Raw genomic sequence first — 23091 nt, forward strand, 5'->3', positions numbered from 1 at the left:
TGAGATTTCAGCTTGCCCTCTCGATTAAAGCGCTCTCGTTCCTTCCAGGCATTCCTTTAGACTCTTAGCCACCCGCCAAAAGCAGCTGCGCAAGTGTAAATCTACGTCATTTGCAGGAACAACAACGAGGGGGTATTGGATACGACCGGCCGATGCAGGAATGGACGTGTTGAGGTACATCAAGACTGTCGTATGATCTGGATCTCTGCTTGAAAAGCATCTGGGTATCCATTACGACATTTCCCGGTATCCCATCGTTCTTCCCAAAGCTGTATCCAAACATGGACATCAATTCGCTTCTTTCGCCGGACTCAAATCCCAAGTCTGGAAATTCCACGCCCGTGTCTGGTCCTACACCAAACAACGCACCGGCCATCTCTGCAGGGCCATCCCCCCACAAAGCTATCGAGAGAACTCGGACAGGCTCTAGACGAAAGGGCAAAACTTCTTCGCCTCTCGCACAGCAGGTGTACGCTCCTACTGGAGAATCTTCGCCAGGACCTAGCGGAGGGAACGGAACTTCTCCGACTGAAGTACCCCCAAGACAAGCATCCACACCGGGAATGGACACTTTGGCGGATCTCGCCTCGATGCAACACCACCAGCCACAACGTCCAACACCGACAAGCATGCTCCGGAGTACCGAATCCTATGAGCACCAGTTATCTCCATCTACTATCCACCCACACGTCAATTCTATCACCCACAACACCCCTACCTCTCGGATGTCGTTCGAGATCGCCATGTCGGAAGGGCGCGATGGGCCCGCGAAGAGGACCTACGCCGCGACTTCGCTTGACCCGGATGCGCAACGGTCGGCGACCGAGCTTTTTCATCAAATCTCGCTCAACCCCCACACGCATGACGCGCACGTGCAATTTATCGGATTACTGCATGCAGGATTTGTCAACCACGTCTACCCACCGAATAACCCAGATGTCCACGGTGACCCACGACGTTATGATCTACTCAACGATTTGAAAACGGCACGCGAAGAAATGGACAAGCTTTTCGCCATGGGAGAAGATCTTTGGGCTGAATGGATTCAGGATGAAAGTATGTTAGCTCAAGATGTCGACGGGCGCATTGCTGTTCTAGAACTCTGCCAGAGATCCGTCGAAGAGGAGTTTGGAAGCACAAAACTGTGGAATATCTACGGCGAATGGGTGCTCTATCTTTACAATTCCGCTCATGGCGAAGCCAGTTCGCAGTGGACCGAAGAGGATCGCATGGTTGGACGCGAGGTGTTCACATGGGACTCGGTCGTAGAGGTGTGGCAGCGGGGCGCAGACGCTACCAAATGGAGAATCAACAACAGCCACTTGGTCTGGGATCGCCTTTTGGATCTCTATGCTCAGGACATTTCTCGTGCACCTTCCCAAGAAAAGATCAACCATCTTCATGGACTTTACGGCCATCGTCTGCAAACTCCCCACGCCACCTGGGACCAGACCTTCCAAAAGTTCTCAAGCTTCATTTCAACTTATTGCGACAGCAAGTATGAAGAAATCATGTCTGAGACTGTTGCCCGCGCAGCTGAGCCAAAGGCTCTCTACAACGCACGAGAGGAATTCGAACACCGCCTGGCGAAAGCGCAAGAGTCGGGCGATCGCACTCTCGAATGGACAGTTTACTCCGAGTACATTGATTGGGAATTGACGCGCAACCGCCGGAAACGAGGAGATTTCAGCTTCGATTTGGCGAATGCCATCTACCAACGCGCCGTTCTTCATTTCCCGACCGATGTGTCGCTTTGGGAAGACTATGTCATGTTTTTGATCGGCGAATCTCTTCATCGCCGCGCCTCTACCACGACGATCTCTACCCTAGACCGTGCCACGCGTCATTGCCCGTGGTCTGGAAACTTGTGGTCCCAGTATCTTCTAAGCTCGGAAAGAGAGAGCCAGTCGTTCAACAAGATTTCGAGTATCAAGCACAAGGCGACTAGCACTGGACTGCTTGATGCTGGTGGTTTGGAGGAAGTCTTGAAGGTACACGTCACCTGGTGCAGCTACCTTCGCCGACGCGCGTTTTTGTCTGACTCAACCGACGAAGATCTTGATGTCGCGGAAGTTGGCATTCGCTCCGCAATCGAAAGCGTGCAAGAACTAGGCGAAAAGAAGTACGGCCCGGCGTATCAGGGCGACCCTCTTTTCCGTCTGGAGCGAATTTACATCCGTTTCCTCAGCGAAAGCGGCAGCTGGGACAGCGCGCGGGAGACCTTCAAGGGTTTAGTGGCTCGCCGTGGCAGTAGCTATGAATTCTGGCTCGCCTACTACGAATGGGAGTTGATTTGCTGGAGTAAATTTGTGCAAGGCGAGGCAACAGTCGACGCAGCGCGCCGAACCCCGAACCCAAGCTTTGCTACTGCCGTGCTCAAACAAGCGATCAAGAGAACAGACCTGGACTGGCCTGACAAGATCGTTCAGACATACGTTACACATTGCGAGGACTATGAGGACTCAGATGAGCTCCAGCTAGCCGTGATTGAGACTCGGAAAGCAATGCGAGCCGTGACTGCCCGCAGAGAGAGGGAAGCGCGAGAGGCAGCCGCAGCCCAGCAACAGCAGCAACAACAACAGCAACAGCAGTGGGAGGCCGCAGTGGAGGCAGTCCCTTCGCCTGAAAAGAGAAAACGCCAAGACGAAAAGGACGAGATGCCGGAAACCAAAAAGGTCCGCAACGAAGAGGTCCTGGCGGAGGCTCCCGCCCCTCCTGCACGCGATCGAGAGAATGCGACCGTTATCGCCTCAAACTTGCCTAAAGGTACCACTGAGCGTCAAGTTCGCCAATTCTTCCGTCATGTAAGTTCCCCATCACTATCTCTATCGGTACGACTTAGCTGACCAAACAGATCGGTACTATCAACACTGTCAAAATGCTCCGTAGAGACGAGAAAAAGTCTGAGGTTGCGGTCATCGAGTTCGAAACCAAGGAAGACGCTCTTGCCGCTCTCACTCGTGACCAAAAGCGCTTCAACGACACTGATAACGTCATCGACGTCCAAGTCGGGTCAAAGACGACACTTTGGATCACCAATTACCCGGCCACTGCAGATGAGGACTACCTCCGCAACCTTTTCAGCAAGGTAAGTGCTTTACCCTAGCCTTTGTGACATCGCTAACTTTAGCAGTATGGCGAAGTACTCGATGTTCGAATGCCGTCTCTCAAGTTTGACACCTCCAGACGCTTCTGCTACTTGCAGTTGGATAGCCCCAGTGCTGCGCACCATGCGACGGAGCTTCATGGAATGCGATTTGAAGATGGCACGAGGCTCAGTGTTAAGATATCCGACCCTGGACTAAAACTTCCCCGCAGTGGTCCTAGATACGAAGGACGAGAAATTTATGTTGCAAATATTTCCTGGGATGCCAGTGAAAAAGATTTGAAAGAACTATTCTCCAAATTCGGTGAAATCGAGAAGGTCTTGCTCGAGCGAAAGGTTACCGGTGTTAGTAAAGGATATGGTTTTGTTACTTTCGCTACCAAGGAGGCTGCCAAAGACGCCGTCGCGATGAATGAACAAGTGTTCAGGTCACGTCCTCTGCGTGTTGAAATTGCTTCCACCGACACTCGGCGTGGAAACCAAGTCATTATCTCGAGAGTTGCAGCACACCCGGCGGAATACGGCGTCCCTGGCCTTGAAGTGCCGGTTGGTGATCATGCAGAGCGTACACTTGCTTTGATGAACGTTCCCGATACCGTCAATCAAGCCCGCATCCGTGCCCTTGTCGAGCCATATGGGCGTTTAGTCGCGATCAATTTGCGCCCAGAACATCAAGGTGCTATTGTGGAATATGTCGACATTCAGAGTGCCGGCAAAGCTACGTTGGCGCTCGAAGGGAAGGAGATCACTGCTGGACGCCCCCTTCATATCGGCACAGTTCGAGAGATGATGAATTTGCACCCAGAAGTCAAAACAGACCCAGGGCAATCCGTCAAGCAAGAAAACAAAACGAAGAAGACGAACCTACAACCTACTGGGCCGATTAGACGCCCGCAGCAGCCTGGCGCTCGAAAGGGTGGTATTGGGATGAAACGACAGATCGCACCTCCCAGTCAGAACCCACCTGCAGCTAATCCGGGTAGTGACAAAATGGACACGACTGCCGACGGCGAGAGCAAACCGAAAAAGAGCAACGATGATTTCCGCGCTATGCTCCAACAAAAGCGTGCGGAATGAAGTGCGAGTGCAATGACAGTGACAGTGACAATTCCTGGCGCAATTCCTTTTTTTCTTTTCTACGGCATGTATTCGGCAGGCGTTTTTCTGTTTTCTGGAGGTCATCTTGATGCTTCCTTTAGATCCGCATGTATTCATTCGGGTCGGTCTTTTGCGTCATGATCTCTTATTGTTTATGGCACATGCCGTCGTGTACATTATGACTGTATCTTGCTCTTAGTTCTAATGATGATGTCTGTTCCAAAGGGCTGTCTCTTGAGACATTGCCCGCGATGACTTGAAAGTTGTGTGGTGATCTTATGTGGTATTTTTTTTTTGCACTGATTTTCTTTAGATTTGACTGTAACAATTATATATCTATCCCATACATCCTTGTGTCTTGTTTTTGTTGCAACCGCTTCCCGCTTCCCATTGACTCGATTTCTCTATTCGTCGCGTTTATTGGCTTATAATTCATACCGTTTATAGGTAGTTCTATTACTCCGTACTCCATACATAGGTTATTATTATCGGTTCTTTAAGTATCTTTAAGTAGTTAGTATATGTTATAGTTTTAAATTTTATAATATACCTATATATAAACATTAAGATAACCTATAAGCTTATCTTACTAGTTAGGTAACCTTCTCTTAACACTTAACAGGGAGGGCTTATCCGCCGAGGGGTATAATATCATGAATGCAAACCACAATTATCCCGTGGGATCCCTCCCCTTAGCATCCATCTCACTGCCCACCACCTCCCTGGCCGGCAACTCCGCCGCCTCCCTTTGAGTCGGTTTGACCACATCCAACTCCACTGTGCGGTTGTCTTCAAGCTCTGGTCGGAACTCATCCGCATGAAGCTCCGGCTTCCCTTTGCATTCTTCTTCCGCCGCCACGACCGCGCTACCCATTTGCGCTCGCTTTGACCGGCGTCTGCGTCGCAGGTACACAGCGCCTACGACAGCCGCGACAATGACGACCACGACCGGGGCCACCACTGCAGGTACAATGACACTTACCCGGGGCGAGTCACCGCTGGGGGGGTTTGTGCTTGACGAGGTTGCATAGACTGTGATTTGATTGGGGGGCTGTGTTGCGGATGTCGCATCCCCCGAAAGAGTTGTCGTCGCGGAAGTCGATGCGATGCTATTATTGCCTTGCAGGGACGCGATTCGGGCGTCGATGGAGGATTCCGCTGCGGCAATGGAAGACTTTGACGACAGCAGACTCTCCAAACTGGCAGCGGGACTGTCGTCATTCTCGGTGGCACAGAAATTGAGCCATTGAGCAAACGTTGGGCTTAGCTGTTGGTCCGCGCTGCTGGTTTGGTTGGAGTCGGCGCTCACGCAATCTTGGCAATTGGCGAGGGCCACCTGGAAGGTGGAGTTGGAGGCACATAGTTCGGGGGTCTTGCCGGTCGATTGAGCTTTAGTAGCTGCCCCGTCTGTTTTGGGGGATGGTAAGTGAGATGGGATGGATTGGGTTGGACGGATGATAGAGGGGCTTTTACGTACTACAGGCATCCCAACATTGGGCTGGGATGGGAGTCACAGTTACGCGTCGTCGGAGGGCAGTAACTCCTGTAAAGGAATCCCACAGGCTTTTGGCAAATCGCATGATAGTCGATTGCTGCCGTTGTATTTTTAACCAGGCAGTTGCGTATCTTAGAAATGCGAGTGCAGAATGGTCGAAAGGAGAACTACAATGATTAATCTGCGCATTTTCCCGAGATCTTAAGAAATATAATAAAAATAAGTACGAAGTAGGGTGTTTACTAAATATATGATTGGCCAGAAAACACTCACGACACTAAGTCACTCGTATTTCCTAATACCTAGACACGCCCCCAAGCCTGCTACAAGAATTAATTCACACTCTGCCTACATGTACTTTGTACTCCTAGAAAAGCCCGTGCTCTATCCACCTTTCTCCCATATTCCCTAGGCCTCAAATCCAATCTCTGTTAGAACTAACTACGGAGTATTAAAGCTGCTTTAACAACATAGTATCGTGGACCGAGTGCTCGAGTGCTCAAAATTGTTACCAGTCAGTTCTTCAAAAAGATTGCATTCAATTCAAAATACGAAGTACAGAGAAGGAAAAGAAAAGAGAGGAAAAGGAAAGCACATACATCACATACATCACATGTAGGTATTTGGTGGTCCAGGGATTTTAGGGGTCCTGTGGGGGTTCCGGGATTTATGGGTCCCGCCCCGGAGTATGTAATACAAATACAAACAGTACAAACAGTGCAAATAGTGCAAACATCAAACATCAAACTCCCTCGCTAAAACAAACGAGACAAACGAGACAAACAACTTCAGATTGTCACAGCACGCGGACCCGAAGTGTCGTAGACGGTTTTAGCTGAACAGTACGAAGTATAAAATGTACAATCCTCCCGAAGCGCTTCCTCTGGGAGGAGTCAACTTTTTGGTAAGGGTTTGAAATTTATGGAATTTATGAAAATTGTGGAAGTCTCTTCTATATAGAGTCATAAGACGATAGTTAGTAGTACAATGATCTGCCTTTATAGCGTTTAGATAACCAGGTTCCTACAGATTCCAGCAAGGAGTTCAGCTTGGGCGGCCAGAAATTCTTGTATATGTTATATATGTTATATATGTTATACATTATCTCGATGCAGCAGTGTGATTGGATTAGGTGTCGCGATAGGTGTGCAGTGCGCATTGACGTCAATCGGCTTGGCCTACTTGGCCTCCTTGGCCTTGAATGTCTGCGGGGAAAGAAATCCATTTGATACAACTCAGATGTTGCACAGAGCGATTTATTGTGACCAAACAATATAACTCTTTGTTATCTACCTCATACCCTTATACATTCCCTTCCTAAACTTCCTAAACTCCCTAAACTCCAACCGCGTGACCCTTCGGGGCTGTCTCTTATCTGACCCGATTAGCCCACCCCGTCTAGTACTTCCCCATCCCTTCCCTTGCCCGCATCGTTTCTATTTCCTGTGTCTTGCTTGGGGTCTATTGAGACTTCTTAAACTATTCACTGCTCTACACTCGATGTGCAGGGCTGGCACCAAGCATCGTGAACCTTCCACGCCATCGCATCTCCCGCAGCGATGGACTTCCACCTAGTGCCTCGCGGTACCGATCGGAACTACACAGGATTCTTCACAAAGACAATAGTCTACACCGGGACACTGGTGATATTTCTAGCCTGTAGGCAGCTCTCAGCGCCCAGCTAGACATCTGCATTTACTAACAAAATCTCCCAGCATTTGGCTTGACAGTATCCTCGATCGTCATTCCAAAATGGGTCAGCTACCATAGCGAAAAGGTACAATGTTTATCCCCACCCACCAACAAGCTTCCACTAACACTATGGGTCTATAGCCCGATATCCATTACTCCTACGGCCTTCACCGCCGCTGCTCCTCCCTCACCGATACCTGCGAGAGCTTCCCACAACGCGAAGACTGCCATGGCGAAGACCGGTACTTCTGCTCCATGTGGCGCTCCGTGGGGTTCTTGGTGTCCTTTGCTGTCGTTCTGCAGGGCATAAGCATAGTCACCTACCTCGTCATCTTGAGTGGCGGGAAACGGCTGCGCGAAAATGGGTGGAGCTTCCTTAGTTTGATGGTTGGTCTATCTGCCATTGTGCAGGCAGCCGGCATGTCGATAGTGGTGGGTTGATAACATTCCCCTATATTTGGGCCCGAGATGAATTGTCCTAATGATTGGGCTTACAGGCATATCTATTCGATAACGAGGACCGGTTCTTCGTCGGCTGGCAACTTGACCAGTCCTGGATCCTTTGCACTATTAGCTGGTGCCTCAGTGTTTTCTGCGCAGGCACGGTTATTGTCGCTGCTAGAGTCCTACCTTCAGAGGGTGGGTATGAGTTGATTCCTGATCATGATGAGTTTCAGGTCACTTGATGGTGCCCTGTGTAGCATTCATGGCACCTGAACGAATCACGCGTTACGCAAACAGGCGAAAGAACCCTATCCAGGTATCATTGGTCTCTGACGACTTCTCATAATTCTGCTATTTCGACCGTTGCAGATTGTTGACGCTTTTCTATCTTTTGATCTCGTGCTTCGGCGTTGGGGCTGTATACATTTTTATCCTTCCAGGCTATGGTAGGAACAACTAATATGGATAACGATTTGAATAAAATATCTTTCTGCGGGTTTGTGTATCTACAGCCAAGTTCAGTTTATCATGGTTCGAATTATATCTTCGTGAACCGTTTTTGTGACCTTACACAAAACCATCAGTGATAACCCCATCTAAAGATTCATAGGTAGAAAAGTGCAATGTGACGTAGAAAGAAGCTTCATCATTCATCTCATACAGTACATTCCCTCCGATAGGCTGAGTCGACCTACCAGACAATTTCTTTCCCATTCAATCCCTCAACCCCCGGAATCTGTGGCCGCAGCGCCTGACCATAGTCACCCCCGTTCGGCGTGCGCAGCAGAGTATGAATATGGAATTTCTTCGGCTCCTCATTATTCAAAAACACACCGGAATGGTGATCAAACTCGACAAGAATCACCGGATTCTGAATACGGTAATAGAATGGATCCTCATCACCATACCCTCCAATCCAACAAAAGTACGTCTCCGCTTCATGCGCGCGCACCTGATCAATCTTCATAGCCCGCGATTGAGCCGGCAGATAAAGCAGATATTGCTCCAGGATGCCGTACATGAGCTCTTTCTGCGCGGCATTAAAAGTCGAAGCGAGGATCCCCTCATACGGCACCTCCCGGTTATCACGGTACGCACCGCACAGATGGCGCTGGTCATCCTTATTCCAGCGGCCGGGCGGCATAGCCGGATCCTTCATGTGGACGAAGACACGAGCGGAAGCCTGTAGCTCCGTCGAGAGTGACTGCATTAACTGCAACCCGAGCTTCTCCTCGATCTGCATGATGCGCGTGCCGGCGTGCGGGCCGGCGTCGATCTCGTTTGGCTCTGCGCCTGTGAACCACGGTGATGCGACGATCTGTCCTTTGTACAGGAAGATGTTTAGGCAGAGATGGTGGCCGTAGAATGACCAGCCCCAGGGACGGGTGGTTGATGGACGGCCGAAGAGGACGAAGTTGTAGGAGAATTCGTTCATCACTGCTGGTGACTTGACAAGCTCGCCGAGGAAGTGGTTGATGTGCATTGCGCTGACGGCTTTTTCGTAGCCTTCTGGTGAGAGGGTTGTTTTGAGGACGTTCATCACTGCATCCCGGGTTTTGGTGTTGACTTCGTCGAGTCGAATGCCCTTGTTCGCGAGTAGGAACTCGGGGTTCGACCATGTGCGCCATTGTGGGGAGTCGATGTGGTAGTTGATGGCTTCTTTTTGCTTATCATCCAGTAGGGCGGTTACGGCTTCTGTGGCTTCTACAATTTGTTGAATTGGGACGTTTTCTTCTTGTAATGTGAATAGACCCGGGCGGACGTTTCCTATAGATGTTAGAAGAATTCTACTAGTATTCTTTCGGTTTGGTTCATACCATCGGTGGTCACGCCTTTGAAGGGTTCCTGTAATAGATCTAACCAATGCATATACAGCGCATGCAGCCAGGGTGGCTGACGTCCGGCCTTGAATTCGTGTGCGTACTCGTGTGCATCCTGCTGGCACATCCCCTGGAAACGAGGGAGGCTGAGGTCGGGTAGGTACTGGCGGTACTCGCCTGTGGGCTTTTCTAATTCATTGGCCATAGTGTAAAATGATATAAAGAAATAAATCCAAGAGAGAAGAAGAACTGTGCAAGTGGTATTATATGAAGTCAAGGTGAGACCCCACACCGGTGCGGACTAGCCTTCCCCACAAGCGTGGGGATGGGAAATTCCTTATCCGCTTTGGCATCCGATCAGACCGGAAAGACATTTATCAATTTGGTTTCATGTCAAGATCTGGGGATATCTGTCGGATCTCCTAAATATGGAGTATAGGATTGTTCGGCTTTTGGACGTGTGGGATGTGCCGCAGTAGTAATTTGGGTAGGTATAAACTGCAAAGGAAATGTAGACGACATATTTCCAACATCTTATATACCTAAACATTTCCATTCTGTATATATTTGCCTAGTGCCATGTTGGTGTTTCGAGAGAAACAAAGAATAATATATCTATTATTCTATTCTATTTACCAGAGTTTGCTTTGTGGAAGAACTGTCATAGTGAAGCCACGAACTCCCCCACCCGGAGGCAACCCTCGAACACGCCATCAACGACAAGCCATGGTCCCGCGCGTGGAAAATTGCCTCTTAGCAGATTCACCCAGTTTCGGGTCTCGCACGTACAGCTTATCCACTTCAATATGATCTAGAACTCGTATCAACGTTGCGTATCTCTGTTCGTACTCATCGCTCCAAATGCTCAATCGCATGGCCATCATATTCCCCACAATGTAAAGAGCATTCTTGGCTCGACTGAGCGCAACATTCAAGCGGGTTTTGTCATCGAGGAATCCAGCGTGGGTGGTGACTGTCATATCGAAGATCACAATCGGGCTCTCTCCACCCTGGAAGGAGTCGATTTTCCTCACAGACAGTTTGTCAAGGTCAAGAGAATGGTCAATCTGATGCTCGTGTGTGAGAAACTTCAAGTAGGTTCGGAATTGCGCCTCGTATGGTACAAGGATGACGATATCCCTCGGTGAGAACCTCTTCAAGGCAAGCAATTCTTTGCACAAGGCAATAGCAGCCGCTGCATGGCTTCTATTTTTCTTAGAGTGGTTTTCTATCTCGACTTCGCTGCGAGAGATGTCAAGAAAGAGGAGATTGGTTTCCACCCCAAAGCGCCTCTTGTTAAAGTCATGCAAGAACGAAGCAGTCTCGTTGCTTGTGCTTTCATGATCCGTGAGTTTGCTTTGGTAGAACTGCCGATTCACGAGTTTGGAAATGTCTGGATGCATACGATGCTGCACTTCAAGCATAATCGATCCATTTTTCCCTTCAATCAAGCGCTTAAACAATGACAAACGTAGCTGATAAACAAACGGGTTTGTCTGTGAGCTCGAGGTCACCGTGGGCCCTAGCTGGCAGTGGTCGCCCGCCATCAAGATAGGACTTGGATAGTAGTTGGCGAGAATTGGCCACATTTCAGGTTCCGTGAATTTTGCAGCTTCATCGATACCAACTACAGCTGGTTTTATGGCGCCCACAATTGTGGGGTGACCAGCTGTAAAGGGTGTGCAAACAATTACATCGGCCATCTGAAGTACAGTGCGAAGAAGGGCGTCGATGTCGCTGCATAATTCGACCTGCCTCCCTCTCTCAAGAGACGTTCTATTTCGGAACATCTCAAACGATTTGCGGAATGACTTATACTTGTTGTCCGGTTCTCTGCCAGCCTCTGGAATGACGCCCGAAAGACGTAACATCCAGTGCGCATATGTAAGTTCAACATTGGAACCGGCCTTGCGTTGATGGCTCTCGGGAGTAGCGCCAAATCTGGAATTCAAGACTGCCTCTGTAAAAGCCATGTTGTTGAGAATCTCCAGAGCCTCTCGCTGGATGGGCGAGTTTCTTGGGTCACTGCCCGGAAGGTGCTGCACGCGGACAACAGCGACCTGTCTTGATCCCTTGTGACCAAACATGCCGAGGCAAGCCTCATGCATATCCTTTGCTGTTCGACAAACACCGTCGTTCGTTGGTGTTGCGATGAGAATTTGATGCTTCGTGTCGGTCTCGATATTTTCATTTAGAAACGGCAGCAGACACCGCAGCAACCAATACGTCTTCCCCGTTCCTGGGGGACCCTGTATCAAGGCAAAAGGACCAGACAGCTCATGTAAATGTCGGAAAGCCTCCTGTTGATGACTGTTGAACTGCGCAAATCGTGAAAGCCGCTCTTGGAAGCTTTGAAACAAGTCCTGGCGAAGTTTCCCATATAGATTCAATGAATGAAAATGTCCAAAGCTTCCGGATAGCAGCATTTTCCACAGGTCCATTAATGACTCGCGCTTGTCGTAAAGTCGGTAGAGTGCATCAATCTGTTGCTCGAATGGCCGAGGGCTCAGGTGTTGTTTTAAAATGATATGCTGAGCAGGATGCCTTTCCACGTCAATGAGGGTTGTTTTTTCATTCAAGAAAAGAGGAGTATATCGTGGTGACATGAATTGTGCATTTTTGGGATTCCACGATTGAGAGATGCGAGCGGTGCCCCATCCATTGGGGCAGAGGTGGTGTTTTTCAATGATAACAGTACGAACCTCGGGGAAGTGGTTCGAACTGACACCAAAGGGCCTGGCATCGAAATTGTCATCCTCCTTGAAAGCAAGATTCTCGGGTATTTGGATATAAGCGAAGTGAAATTTATTGTTGGAGGGAAGCGTGAACATTTTCATGAGTGTCCGAATGTCCTTGCACTCTCTTGTTTCAGCATCCACGGTTTGGTGGGTGGCATATTCATGGTCGAAAATCAGCGAGAACCCAACACGGACGGTGTATTCCTCTCGGCAAGCAAATGTAGTTTTCTTTCGTTGGGTGTCAATCTTTGGGCGAGAGTTTGCAGCGCGAAGTTCCCCAATCTTGAGATATGGCTTTGCAGGACTGGTGAACCAAGCGTACCAGCGGTTCACAGATTCTGGCATGGTGGCAGTCGGGTGCTGCCAACGAGAGCAGTGGATAGATGTCAAGGTGCAAGGTGCAAGCTGCGTTTCTGACTGGCAGTGTTGGGTTTTGAGAGATAGCTTGCAGTGGAACGGAGAAAAGAAAGAGAATTGATCAGCTTGCAGCAACTGAGATAGCAGAGTTGTCACGGAGTGAGGATAGTAAGAACAGAAACGGGTATGCTAAAAACCAAGGTGAGGTCAGTAAGTGAGACTCAGAAAATAATTGAGCGCAGTGAGAAGTTGAGGGTGTGATGTGTTTTTGTAAAAGGCGAAAGGGCTTTGAGATAGATAAAGCAAAACTTCAGAGAGAGTATGGCTGGGGTTGGACTCACTTTATTAGTTTCCTCATATGAGCAGAGCGACGTTCTCATCTCTATCCAAAGCAGCTAAGCACACTCCTAGGGATAGATGTTCCACTATTGGCATGTTTCAGAGGACAGGATTATCTGCCATGGTTTGAAATATGAAGGATGAAGGATGAGAGTTGAAAGGCGAAAGGGGAAAGGCGAGTAGATGAGTAGGTGAGCAGATGATGATGTATAAACCTCAACTCAGACGGTCAAGCAATCAAACACTCAGACGAGGCCCTTGATAATTCATAATATGTGGTATGATTATACACTTCCCCGTACTTTGTAGCTTACATGCTAAAAAGCCTTGGAAGAGTTCTGCGATGTGCAATACAGATGACAGTTCCATGGGCAACTTACGAATTCTTGATTATACATAGAAAGATCCTCTGCATAGTCTATACATCTTACGGCCTTTGTATACATCCAAAAAGTCCATCTGAAAAGAACGAGTAATAACACGTTCGTATGTTCTTACATATAACCTTCCTAATATCATCCGAGGCCAAATAGATGGATCGGATTATTAAAGTCTTACAGAGGCCGTATAAGCGGCCGACTATCCTTGTGTTGCATTAATTAAAATCCAATAAATATAGTACCCACGGCCCTGATACGCTTTGCACATTAGCTCTCGTATTTAGCCAGGTCCTAAGTCATTGTCGGGAAGCCAAAAGGGAATAGTGCTTATTCTAGTCTGCATTTGCTATAAAACCTACATAGACAACAATTACCTTTCTGGACACAACCACCCTTTCCTTTTCTTCTGAACTTTCCAAGTCTTCCCTCAAAATGTATACTCCCTTGCGCACTTTAGGTAAAGATGGACCCCAAGTCTCTGCCGTCGGGTTCGGGTTCGGAAGCCTCAGCGGATTCTACGGACCAGCTGGTACCCTCGACGAGAAAGTGGCTCTCCTATCGCATGCCCATTCTGCAGGACTACGTTTTTGGGACCTGGCTGATATCTATGGCGACTGTGAGGATGTCGCTGGTGAATGGTTCAAGCGATCTGGTAAGCGAGATGACATATTCTTGACCACCAAGTTTGCGCTCCAGCGCCAGCCAGGAGGAGGTCACACTTTTCGATCGGATCCCGACTACGTTAAGGCTGCGTGTGAAAAGAGCCTCCAGAGACTCGGGGTAGACACCATTGACCTCTACTACTGTCATCGAGTAGATGGGGTAACACCCATTGAAAAGACCGTCGAAGCTATGGTAGAGCTGAAGAAGTGGGTCAATCTAACCTCAAATACCACCTAACTGAATGAGTTTTGACATTATCCTTTTTCAGAGAGGGAAAAATCCGTCATCTCGGTTTGTCAGGTGTCTCAGTAGCCACACTACGTCGAGCACATGCCGTTCACCCTATTTCCGCTCTGCAAATGGAGTACAGTCTCTTTACACTGGACATCGAATCTTCGGATATCTTGAAAACCTGTCGAGAGCTAGGTGTGACTGTCGTGGCCTACAGCCCTATTGGGCGTGGGATCCTAACCGGCCAGTTCCGATCTTACACAGACATCCCTGAAGGTGACTTACGCCGTCTGTACCCAAAGTACTCGGAGAAGAACTTCCCGAACATTTTGAAGCTATTGCAGGCATTGGAAAATGTTGCCGGTTCTCATCAGAGTACCCCGGCGCAGGTTGCTCTTGCGTGGCTTCTTGCACAAGGTCCAGATATCATTCCCATCCCGGGTACCAAGTCGCCTGCCAGAATGAACGAAAATGCAGCGTCTGCAGTTCTTCATTTGAGTGACCAGGAAGTGCAAGAGATCCGTACTCTGGTGGAGAACATTCATATTGAAGGTACTCAGTACCCTGCTGCGTGAGTATCACTTTCCTTCTTTTTTTAGGGCCTGGAGTACTGACCAGCTACATAGGGCAATGGCAACTCTCTGCACTGATACTCCGAGCCTATAGATGTGAGGGGGACGAGGGTTTTAGTTAGTAGCCTCACTATGATAGCATAGTAATATCCTATGTATCTGTTTTCTATTCAATCATAAACCTTGAGTATATATTTGTGATATATACGTCACCTGGTGACTTCGATATTTCTAGTGGAAGTTGCGAAGCATTTCTTTTGGCCTTTTGTGAGAACTAAGTGCTTCCTAAGTAGATTTGCATATATTCTAGCATGATATGAGGATACCAAAATTTTAAGAATAAAAATGCCCGCAAGCCAAAAAGGATAGTTGTCCCTCGTATACAGCATGGTCTCTGCCTCTTTCATCCAAGGAAAGAAAGGGTATGTGCATGATATGGTAGCATCCAGTGCATTCACCATGAAACGACGAAAATGATACTGGATCAAGCCGAGTAGATCAACCAAATAGAATCCAAAAGAAATAAATAAGAAAGAGGTCCAAAGACAAAGAAAACCCCGAAGACAAAGCCACAACCAGGTGGCCACCATATCACATACATCTCATGAAACCAAACCTAAAACTCCTTCCAATCGCTATAAACCGCAGTCGAATTCCTTTACCAGGAGTAATCCCCCGCTTAGTCCCAAGCGGTGGGCAATCACACCCGTGAAACTGTCGGACTTGCCATGAGATATCCAACCCCGCCCTCGCTGTATCAGATACCCTCGCACGTATAACCGTTGTCACAGATCACGGATTCCGCGGCTTATTCATATTGCTATCAATCCGCCCACAGCTCGTACTATCACGACCATCCCCATATTTTGCGTACGAACGAGCAACGTTTGGATCGATATGTGAAGGATGCGAACCAGACGAGCTGCGACTTAGAGAGCCGGGGGATGACGGGGCCGAGGATCCGGGTGTTTCTGCAGATGCAGCTGTGGGGTTCGCCGTTGCTCTGGCTGCGGCTGCTGCAGCTGCAGGGTTGCAGTGTGCACAGACGAAGATGTTGAAGCCGCGACCGTTGCAGCTGAGACAGATTGCTCCTCTGGGAATCGGGTTAGTATTGGGAGATATAAGGGTTATCTTGGGGGCTGGTGTATATATACCTCGGGGCATTCCCTGCGCAACCTTTGCATGTAACCACTGTCCGCCCTCCGATGCATGATATATGCTCGGGGTCAAGGTTCAACAGGGACTGAGTGGAACTGGCCATTGTATGGATGTACAGGGTATAAAAAGGGAAAAAAAGGAAGGTAAAGGGTGCAGATGTGGAGAGTGAAGTATGATCTAAATCCACCTGATATAAAGTGCAGCTGGCTTTGTAGTATTCTTCCCGTTGGTTCTTTCTTTCTTCTTTCTCTCAGGGGAAAATTGGTCAATAAAGAATATCCAGGATATTGTGAACCCTGGAAAAACAGTTGAGAACAAAGGAAGACAATAGTATAGGCCAAAGTATAACAAAGCTAGAAATGATAGACGGAGAAACAATGGATTTCTTATACAAGAAGAAAGTAATCAGTGCCACCAACTAAGTTCCCGAGAGTTTCCAAGTGTCACATATGATATGCGCCACGGAGCGTGGAATTGATGACGGGAATCAGGATTGAGTCCACCGGGATGATCAGCAGGACAGTGAGAGGGACGGTGATAGGACAGTTCACCAGGGACATGTACGTGGATATTTCATTTACACACTCGGGGGCCATTTCAATCGAATCCTTCGATTATTCCCGACTAAAAATAAAATAAAATAGATCCAACATGAGAGGGGAACGGCACAGAAACCGTTCTGGACTTAGCTGAGTTGTCAGACCCCGCTGCCCAGGTGCTTGTGCCTGTCAAGCTAAGGTACGGAAATGCAGGGTTTATGAAACAGGAGCTGGTGGGGGATTCTGGTGTTTCTCGATCCACACGACTGGGCCTACATCGTTCATACGTTTTTGGAAAAGGATTCATTCGCTGGCCATTCTGTGGGAGGGTTTGTAGAGCAAAAAAACCTGCAGTGAAAGTAAAATGCCACCAAATTGGCAAATCAAAGTTGATCTAGTGTTATACAGATAGTCGTTCATGTGCAGCGGAAAAGATGTCCCAGGGGCGTGGCCGCCATTTCGTGTCACAAATCTTGACCGCAAGAATTGGTATACCAATTATCCTCGTGGGTCAGGACTGTTGAAATGCCCACGAGTATAAGACGAGAAAATTCCAGCCACGGATAGCTGCACTTGACCATGCAACCATGATCTGATCTCCGAGATGATGTATAGATGATCATATTGGCTGAATTCTTTTAAATGATTTTTTCCCTATAGAGGGATTTCGTCGTCAGCTCTTGTCGTATTTTCCTTGTGTCGAGATGATCTTTCCATCCCAACCGAATAGAGTAAAGTTCTGTGCATGGAAGTTTGAATTGACAGCTAGATGGTCACCAGTTCAGTTCGCTTAACATATACCGAATCAGGAACAGTATTCAAGGGCTTCTACGGAGTACGCTCTCGAATCGTATCTGCCGTATCTGCCGTGAGCAATCAGAAAAACGCACGGTGACGATGTCGTGCAGGGATCAAATCGACGTAATAATCTCCTATAATCCGCATATCACATTCCAACCTTTAAAGATAATAATCCTTTAGAGACACAATCTCCGATGATCACCGGAGACTGCGGATGCATCTGAAAAGCACATGTGGTGCCGACATAAAGAAGTCTGAAAAGAAAACAAAAAGAAAAAAAAGCTGCAGCTGTAATTGAGGTGAAAAGAAAGCGCTGCGAGAGGTATGAGCTACCAATAGGCAGAAAGAAGGAGAAATCAAAATTTGACCTCACAACCAATCGCATGAGTTCATAGACAGGAAGCCCGAAGCGCCGTGGGTGTGACACTTAGCCTCAAGCAGGTAACCGTGGAGGGGGTGCGGCTGCAAGGACAGGGGGAGAAAAACCTCGAACCCTCCCCTTTAACATTCTCATTTCAACATTACAAGGATTCCTTGCAGCCGTTTTGACTTTGCGTCGAATTCATTGTATGATCTGACCTGACGCCCTTCTACAGATTGGTCAAATGCAGACTGAATCCTGTGGAAATGACAGAATATCCATGAACAGCTCAAAATAAATTCACTCATCTTCGGGGTCTGCATGGATGCAATCTGCCATCAGTCAAAAAGGATGTAACCCAAATACGACTTCAAGTAGAAGCAACGGGTATGCGCGTCATTAGGCGGGGCTGTGGATTCGTATACTAAAGATATCAGCCTCCGATTCATCATACTGTATGGAACCAAGACAGCCCAGCTACTTCAAACTCCATGAACTCGTTCAACCAGTTCGCTGTTGGGGAGTAGACATGCAGGTAGCCACTTCCAATCACACGCTAGTCCAGGATTCGAAGTCGAGAATTGGAATTCGGGCTGGAGTCGAGGCTTCGCATGAGCGAGCGGCAAGTTGCATCAATCGTTACAACGAAGAAGTTTCCATCGATGTCTCAAATGGGCTATCTGAGACTTCCGAAGAGTGTCCTGGAACCAGAACGGTTGCAAATTTTCTTCGGCAATCAGTGTCACGGTTGAACCCCGAGCATGCCGGGAAAAAAAGAAAAGAAAAAAGAAATTATGAGGTTGCACGTAAATGGGAAAAGAGCGACTCAATTGTAAGTCAGCTGATATGAACCTATGGGATACCTGCAGCCCAGTTCCCATTGTCACTGCAAGAGGTGAGTCTGGGTCATGGTCGTCTTTTCTTCAATGACCTGTGAGAATGGAATGTTCCAATCCATTTCTATGTTGCAAATGAGATGGCTATCTTCTTTTTTTTACTGCCAAAAAAGAATTATGATACGTTGTATATGCAGATATAAAAGGTCAAACACCGTAGAACATCAGATACCGACTATTCTCCGAAACTCGGCACTTTATAGATCCCCTGAAGCATAAAATGAACTCACATGCTAGGCAAGTGCTGACTATCGGCGACAGTGGAATGATATCACGGTGCATTTTTAAATGAGGCTACTCAAGACCAAAACTGGTACCTGACAGGCATGAAAAGGCTGTAGCCTTGGAGACCACAAGCTCCATTGTTGGTTCATAAGATTACATGATGCGTAGACAAAAATGAAGGATTGTCATTATCCATTACAATCTGCATAGCTACCACATAGAAAAATAATAAGGCGCTACGTGGCGTTCCATCTTAGTCACCGTATTTGACCTAATGGTTGTGTGTGTAGCCACGGTAAAAAGGGAAAAAGCAAAGAAATAGGGCAGAAACAAATTATCCAGCTAATAAAACGCCCACTAGTGGCAGCTTCCATAAGCACACTGCGGTGATTGGGTGAGGATCCCGTGTGCTTGCCCATGGAGCCACGACATAAAAACAGCAGCGACAGGGGGGTGGGAGCCGGGGGAACGCCGAGGGGAAACAAACAAACACATTGATCCATCCTTTCACCCAAAGCCAGAACGCCTGGATAATCCCGAGATCATAAAATCGTTGGAATGACGCCGAACTCATGTGTCGGCGTTAAATCATAAAATATGGAAAAATCGGAGAGCAAAAGCAACCGAACCACGAAACTAAGTGATCCCAATCACTGGAAGTATTCATTGGGCAAGGCTGCTAGCACAGCGATAGTTCCCAGACCACCCAGCAGAGCGCTGACGACAGCTGTGGTGGCATGGCTTGCCAAGGACTTTGAGGTTGGGTGATTAGACTTGATTCGCTTTGCCGGACGCTCATTCTCTGCATTTGCATTCTCAGTAAATGCAGAGACATTCTCGGCAAGTGCAGAGCTGATCGCATCCTTAGCTTCGGAGGGAATAGTGTTGGGGTTGAGATCTGGCTGACTAGCTGGCTCTACAGGCAGCCGCTGAGCATCTTGAGAAAGACTGGGTTCAGGAGACGACGATTGCATCTCTGTTGCAGTACGCTTCAAATTGGGTGTTCTAGACGATACCAGGTAGGGCGCAAAGACATCTTCCACGGAAGCACTGGTCGAGAACGGTCCATCATGATAGCGATTCTCGAATCCATGGGACAAGGACGGAATCCCAACAGTGCTCTCAATCTTCCGTTGCATTGGTGGGTATTTGTTTTGACATGATCTTGGCAGCTCGCCGGAAACAGCATGTGTCGGGAACCGAGCACCTGGGTTTGTCATACCAAGGGCAGGTACCATCAATGGATTGCTCTCGATCTGTGCGGGGTTCACTGACTGACCCCCAAGAGCCTCTTGGTACAATGGTCCTGTGTCAGTCTCTTCGGGTAGATGCTTGGACACTTCGACGGCATCAGTGGGGTTGGCGTGTCCAAGTTCCTTCAAATACTCCAGATCAAGCAAGGGGCGGAAATCAGGCTTCTGCAAAATACGGTTTTCAAGATGTTCGTCCCCAGAGGAACAATCAGAGTCGTTTTCGGATTCATCGGAGACCTCTTTATCTTCCTCCAGGTCCTCGTTGTTATCCTCCTCCTCATCATCTTCGTCAAAGTCTTGTACCGACACCTCATAGTCGGCTCCATGAATCGATTCGCCGTCGTACATCTCATACGGATATCCGCCGTAGTCCTCTGCGATCGAATCACTGAGACCATCTGACTCAGACCCGTATCCCTCACTGCCCTGGGCTTCTTCGTCTGAATCAACGGACTCGTCCTCAGAGAGCATATGTTCATGGTAAAATCTCGGATCCCAGTAAGGAGTCACTTCGCACCATCGATCTCCGATCATTTGGGGCTCCCAGGCCCTCACGATCCAGCATTTGTGGCAGTCCTCAACCTCGGATTCAGTCTCGAGCTCTTCCTTCAGCTCCTCGCTGAGAAGCTCCTCTGGCTTCTCAACGATCCACCACCAATTGCTCATATCCTGGCCGTCTTCGTCGTCGTAGATGATCCAATACCTTCGCTTATCGACTGACCAGTACCTAAGGAGGCTGCCGGGCATACGATGGAATGATGTGTCTGATTCCTCGGAGTCAGGCTCCCAACAGACTTCTGTCCCAATGCAAGGCTTGAAGCTAAGGGAGTCGTCTACCCAGTAAGAATCTTTGGAAAGAGAACAACGGCGCGCAGCGTGAATAATGCGTCTGCCATGGTCAACATCGGGTATTATATTAGATTCACCCCAAGCCATGTCTGCCAGGCGCATGAACATCGGCCGCATGATGGTCCAATCGCTGTATTGGATTTCCGGTACTTTCTGGTAACAGACTGCAGGGAGACTGTCTGCCTCGTGTGGTAGTTGAGCAGATGGAGGTTCGGTAGAGGCCGGCTTCGCGGGAGATAATTGGGCATCTGAGACCGGTTTGGCAGGAGATGGTTTAGTGTCGGAGACCGGTTTGGTATCAGACAGCGGACTAGGACGATCTGAGACCAGTGGTGTAGGACCGAGCACAGCGTTTGTGATAGACCCCTCAGTAGAAGACAAACCTCCCCAATGGAGCTCCAGCTCTTCCTTTGCATGTTCCTCGCATTGGACACTCGAGACAGGAGAGACTAGGGATGTATCCACAGGCTGCAGAACAGTAGTTTCCCAAGATGGAGCAACCGACTCTTTAGAGGAGTCATCACTGGTGATATCGGCAGCCTCGACATCACTATCGTCTTCGGGGACAGAGAAACTGTTGGTTGGCGGACTTGGATCCAGTTTGATAGCAATGCCATCATCTGGAATGGCCACATGCTGGGGTTTGAGCCACTGAACCTTGCACCGGACTTCGATGGCCTCAAACACCTCTGTACTTGGTTAGTTCCAGTACTATTAGGCTGAGATTAATCATCACTTACCCTGACCACGGTCCACATCGACGCCAAATCGGATAATATCTCCACTGGACAGCGGGGTATCCACATCTGTCACCAGCTTGACATCATTCAAGTATGTTCCGTGCGTTGAGCCACAGTCGGTAATGAAAACCATCTATCAAAGATGTCAGCGAGGCTGTATAGTCAGATTTGTGGAGGTCGGAACTAACATTTTGGTCCGGCGGAATGTTAAGATAGGCATGATCACGAGACATCACCCGAGACTCAAACCAAGCGTTCTCTGTTGCGGGACTCCGTTTTCGGGTCTCACGCTTCGAGGCACGTCCGATGGCCACGGTCTTATCATTGTCGGTGATGGTGAGGGTACGCAGAGGATAGGTGTCGTCGAAAAGGGGGACAAGCGTCACAGTGACTGTGAATTCGAGGTGTCAGTTGAAGCAAGGTGACTGTTGAGATGTCCGAGTACTTACCGCGTGGGCCCGACATGGCTAAAGGTATACCAATGTGTGTAGGATTTGGAAAGCAGAAAGGAAGCTGTTTGTTTCTAAACGACGGTCAGACTGAGAGATAGAATTTCATATGTGATGAGAGAGATCATGACAGCAAGGTAGAATGAATAACGGAGCATGGGAGGATGAAGCGTGGGGGGTAGGAGGTTAAGGGAGTTGGAGACAAAGGCAGCTTACCTGGGTGTTTCCAGGCTGCAACGCGATCACATGGACCAGTTGAGACAGCCGGGAGATAGCAGATGTATTGTAGAAAAAGTAGTTTGCAAGCAGATCAACGCAGAGCAGCAAATACGAGAAGTTGTTTAAAGCACAAGATGGTGTGGAAGGGAAAGGGAAGGAAGAGGGGTAGGTTCATGAATCAGGTCGAAGTTAGGTTCACCGCTGACAAGGCGGTCGTTTGGGAGTGGTAAAACCGCTTTGAAATATGACTCAACTTGGGCCTCAGTTATCGGTAAACCTATTCAAATTTCAAGAATGTCAGAATTCAACAAGAAACTAAGAAGTAAAGTATCCGGAAGCTTAGGAACAATGAGGTATGTATGAGAAGTGATAGTATAAGATAAGCAAATGACGCCGTTGGGCTTATTTCAATACGCATATACCCTGGCTCAACGGGACTTCCCTACTGGATATAGACTGGCTAAATAGAGAGAGTACATGTCTATGTGTCAACTTACTTATTGAACCTTTTGATGATTCAGTCCCTTTCTTCTTCGACTTTCAGGCATAAAATAAAAACAGAGTCCGGAGATGCCGATAAGGGGTGGGGTCAGCTGATGTGGAGACGCACGTCATGGTCATCCGCACATGTGCCCGTGGACGGAGTACACTAGGGGGAACTAGTCA

The 23091-nt window shown here is 48.4% G+C and overlaps 8 protein-coding genes across 8 annotated transcripts; 3 read left to right on the forward strand and 5 right to left on the reverse strand.

Annotated features, from left to right (window-relative positions):
• Nucleotides 1-281: 281 nt before the first annotated feature.
• Nucleotides 282-4183, forward strand: N7455_008246 (U6 snRNP complex subunit PRP24; the record flags this gene model as incomplete). Its single annotated transcript, XM_040959158.2, has 3 exons — nt 282-2804; nt 2855-3088; nt 3134-4183. The coding sequence occupies 3 exons, from the start codon at nt 282-284 to the stop codon at nt 4181-4183; spliced, it is 3807 nt and encodes a 1268-aa protein (XP_040810392.2).
• A 691-nt stretch (nt 4184-4874) lies between these two features.
• Nucleotides 4875-5784, reverse strand: N7455_008247 (uncharacterized protein; the record flags this gene model as incomplete). Its single annotated transcript, XM_040959168.2, has 2 exons — nt 4875-5611; nt 5682-5784. The coding sequence occupies 2 exons, from the start codon at nt 5782-5784 to the stop codon at nt 4875-4877; spliced, it is 840 nt and encodes a 279-aa protein (XP_040810390.2).
• A 1255-nt stretch (nt 5785-7039) lies between these two features.
• On the forward strand, nt 7040-8077 carry N7455_008248 (uncharacterized protein; the record flags this gene model as incomplete). Its single annotated transcript, XM_040959098.2, has 4 exons — nt 7040-7358; nt 7415-7476; nt 7533-7823; nt 7889-8077. Exons 1-4 carry the CDS (start codon nt 7259-7261, stop codon nt 8075-8077), a joined length of 642 nt encoding a protein of 213 aa, XP_040810448.1. The 5' UTR covers nt 7040-7258.
• Nucleotides 8078-8526: 449 nt separating this feature from the next.
• Nucleotides 8527-9860, reverse strand: N7455_008249 (DUF3500 domain-containing protein; the record flags this gene model as incomplete). The annotated part of the gene is made up of 2 exons (XM_040959119.2): nt 8527-9602; nt 9653-9860. The coding sequence occupies 2 exons, from the start codon at nt 9858-9860 to the stop codon at nt 8527-8529; spliced, it is 1284 nt and encodes a 427-aa protein (XP_040810461.2).
• A 508-nt stretch (nt 9861-10368) lies between these two features.
• Nucleotides 10369-12738, reverse strand: N7455_008250 (DEAD/DEAH box helicase; the record flags this gene model as incomplete). Its single annotated transcript, XM_040959166.2, has 1 exon — nt 10369-12738. The coding sequence occupies one exon, from the start codon at nt 12736-12738 to the stop codon at nt 10369-10371; it is 2370 nt and encodes a 789-aa protein (XP_040810468.2).
• A 1163-nt stretch (nt 12739-13901) lies between these two features.
• N7455_008251 (uncharacterized protein) lies at nt 13902-15029 on the forward strand (the record flags this gene model as incomplete). Its single annotated transcript, XM_040959170.2, has 3 exons — nt 13902-14338; nt 14401-14934; nt 14990-15029. The coding sequence occupies 3 exons, from the start codon at nt 13902-13904 to the stop codon at nt 15027-15029; spliced, it is 1011 nt and encodes a 336-aa protein (XP_040810451.2).
• A 698-nt stretch (nt 15030-15727) lies between these two features.
• On the reverse strand, nt 15728-16196 carry N7455_008252 (uncharacterized protein; the record flags this gene model as incomplete). Its single annotated transcript, XM_040959146.2, has 2 exons — nt 15728-16028; nt 16090-16196. 2 exons carry the CDS (start codon nt 16194-16196, stop codon nt 15728-15730), a joined length of 408 nt encoding a protein of 135 aa, XP_040810455.1.
• Nucleotides 16197-19565: 3369 nt separating this feature from the next.
• On the reverse strand, nt 19566-22222 carry N7455_008253 (FHA domain protein; the record flags this gene model as incomplete). Its single annotated transcript, XM_040959088.2, has 4 exons — nt 19566-21706; nt 21758-21890; nt 21946-22148; nt 22207-22222. 4 exons carry the CDS (start codon nt 22220-22222, stop codon nt 19566-19568), a joined length of 2493 nt encoding a protein of 830 aa, XP_040810467.2.
• Between the last annotated feature and the right edge of the window lie 869 nt (nt 22223-23091).

The sequence above is a fragment of the Penicillium solitum genome, assembly GCF_028829755.1.
Source record: "Penicillium solitum strain IBT 25940 chromosome Unknown utg000005l_segment0_segment0, whole genome shotgun sequence".
Classification (NCBI taxonomy): domain Eukaryota; kingdom Fungi; phylum Ascomycota; class Eurotiomycetes; order Eurotiales; family Aspergillaceae; genus Penicillium; species Penicillium solitum.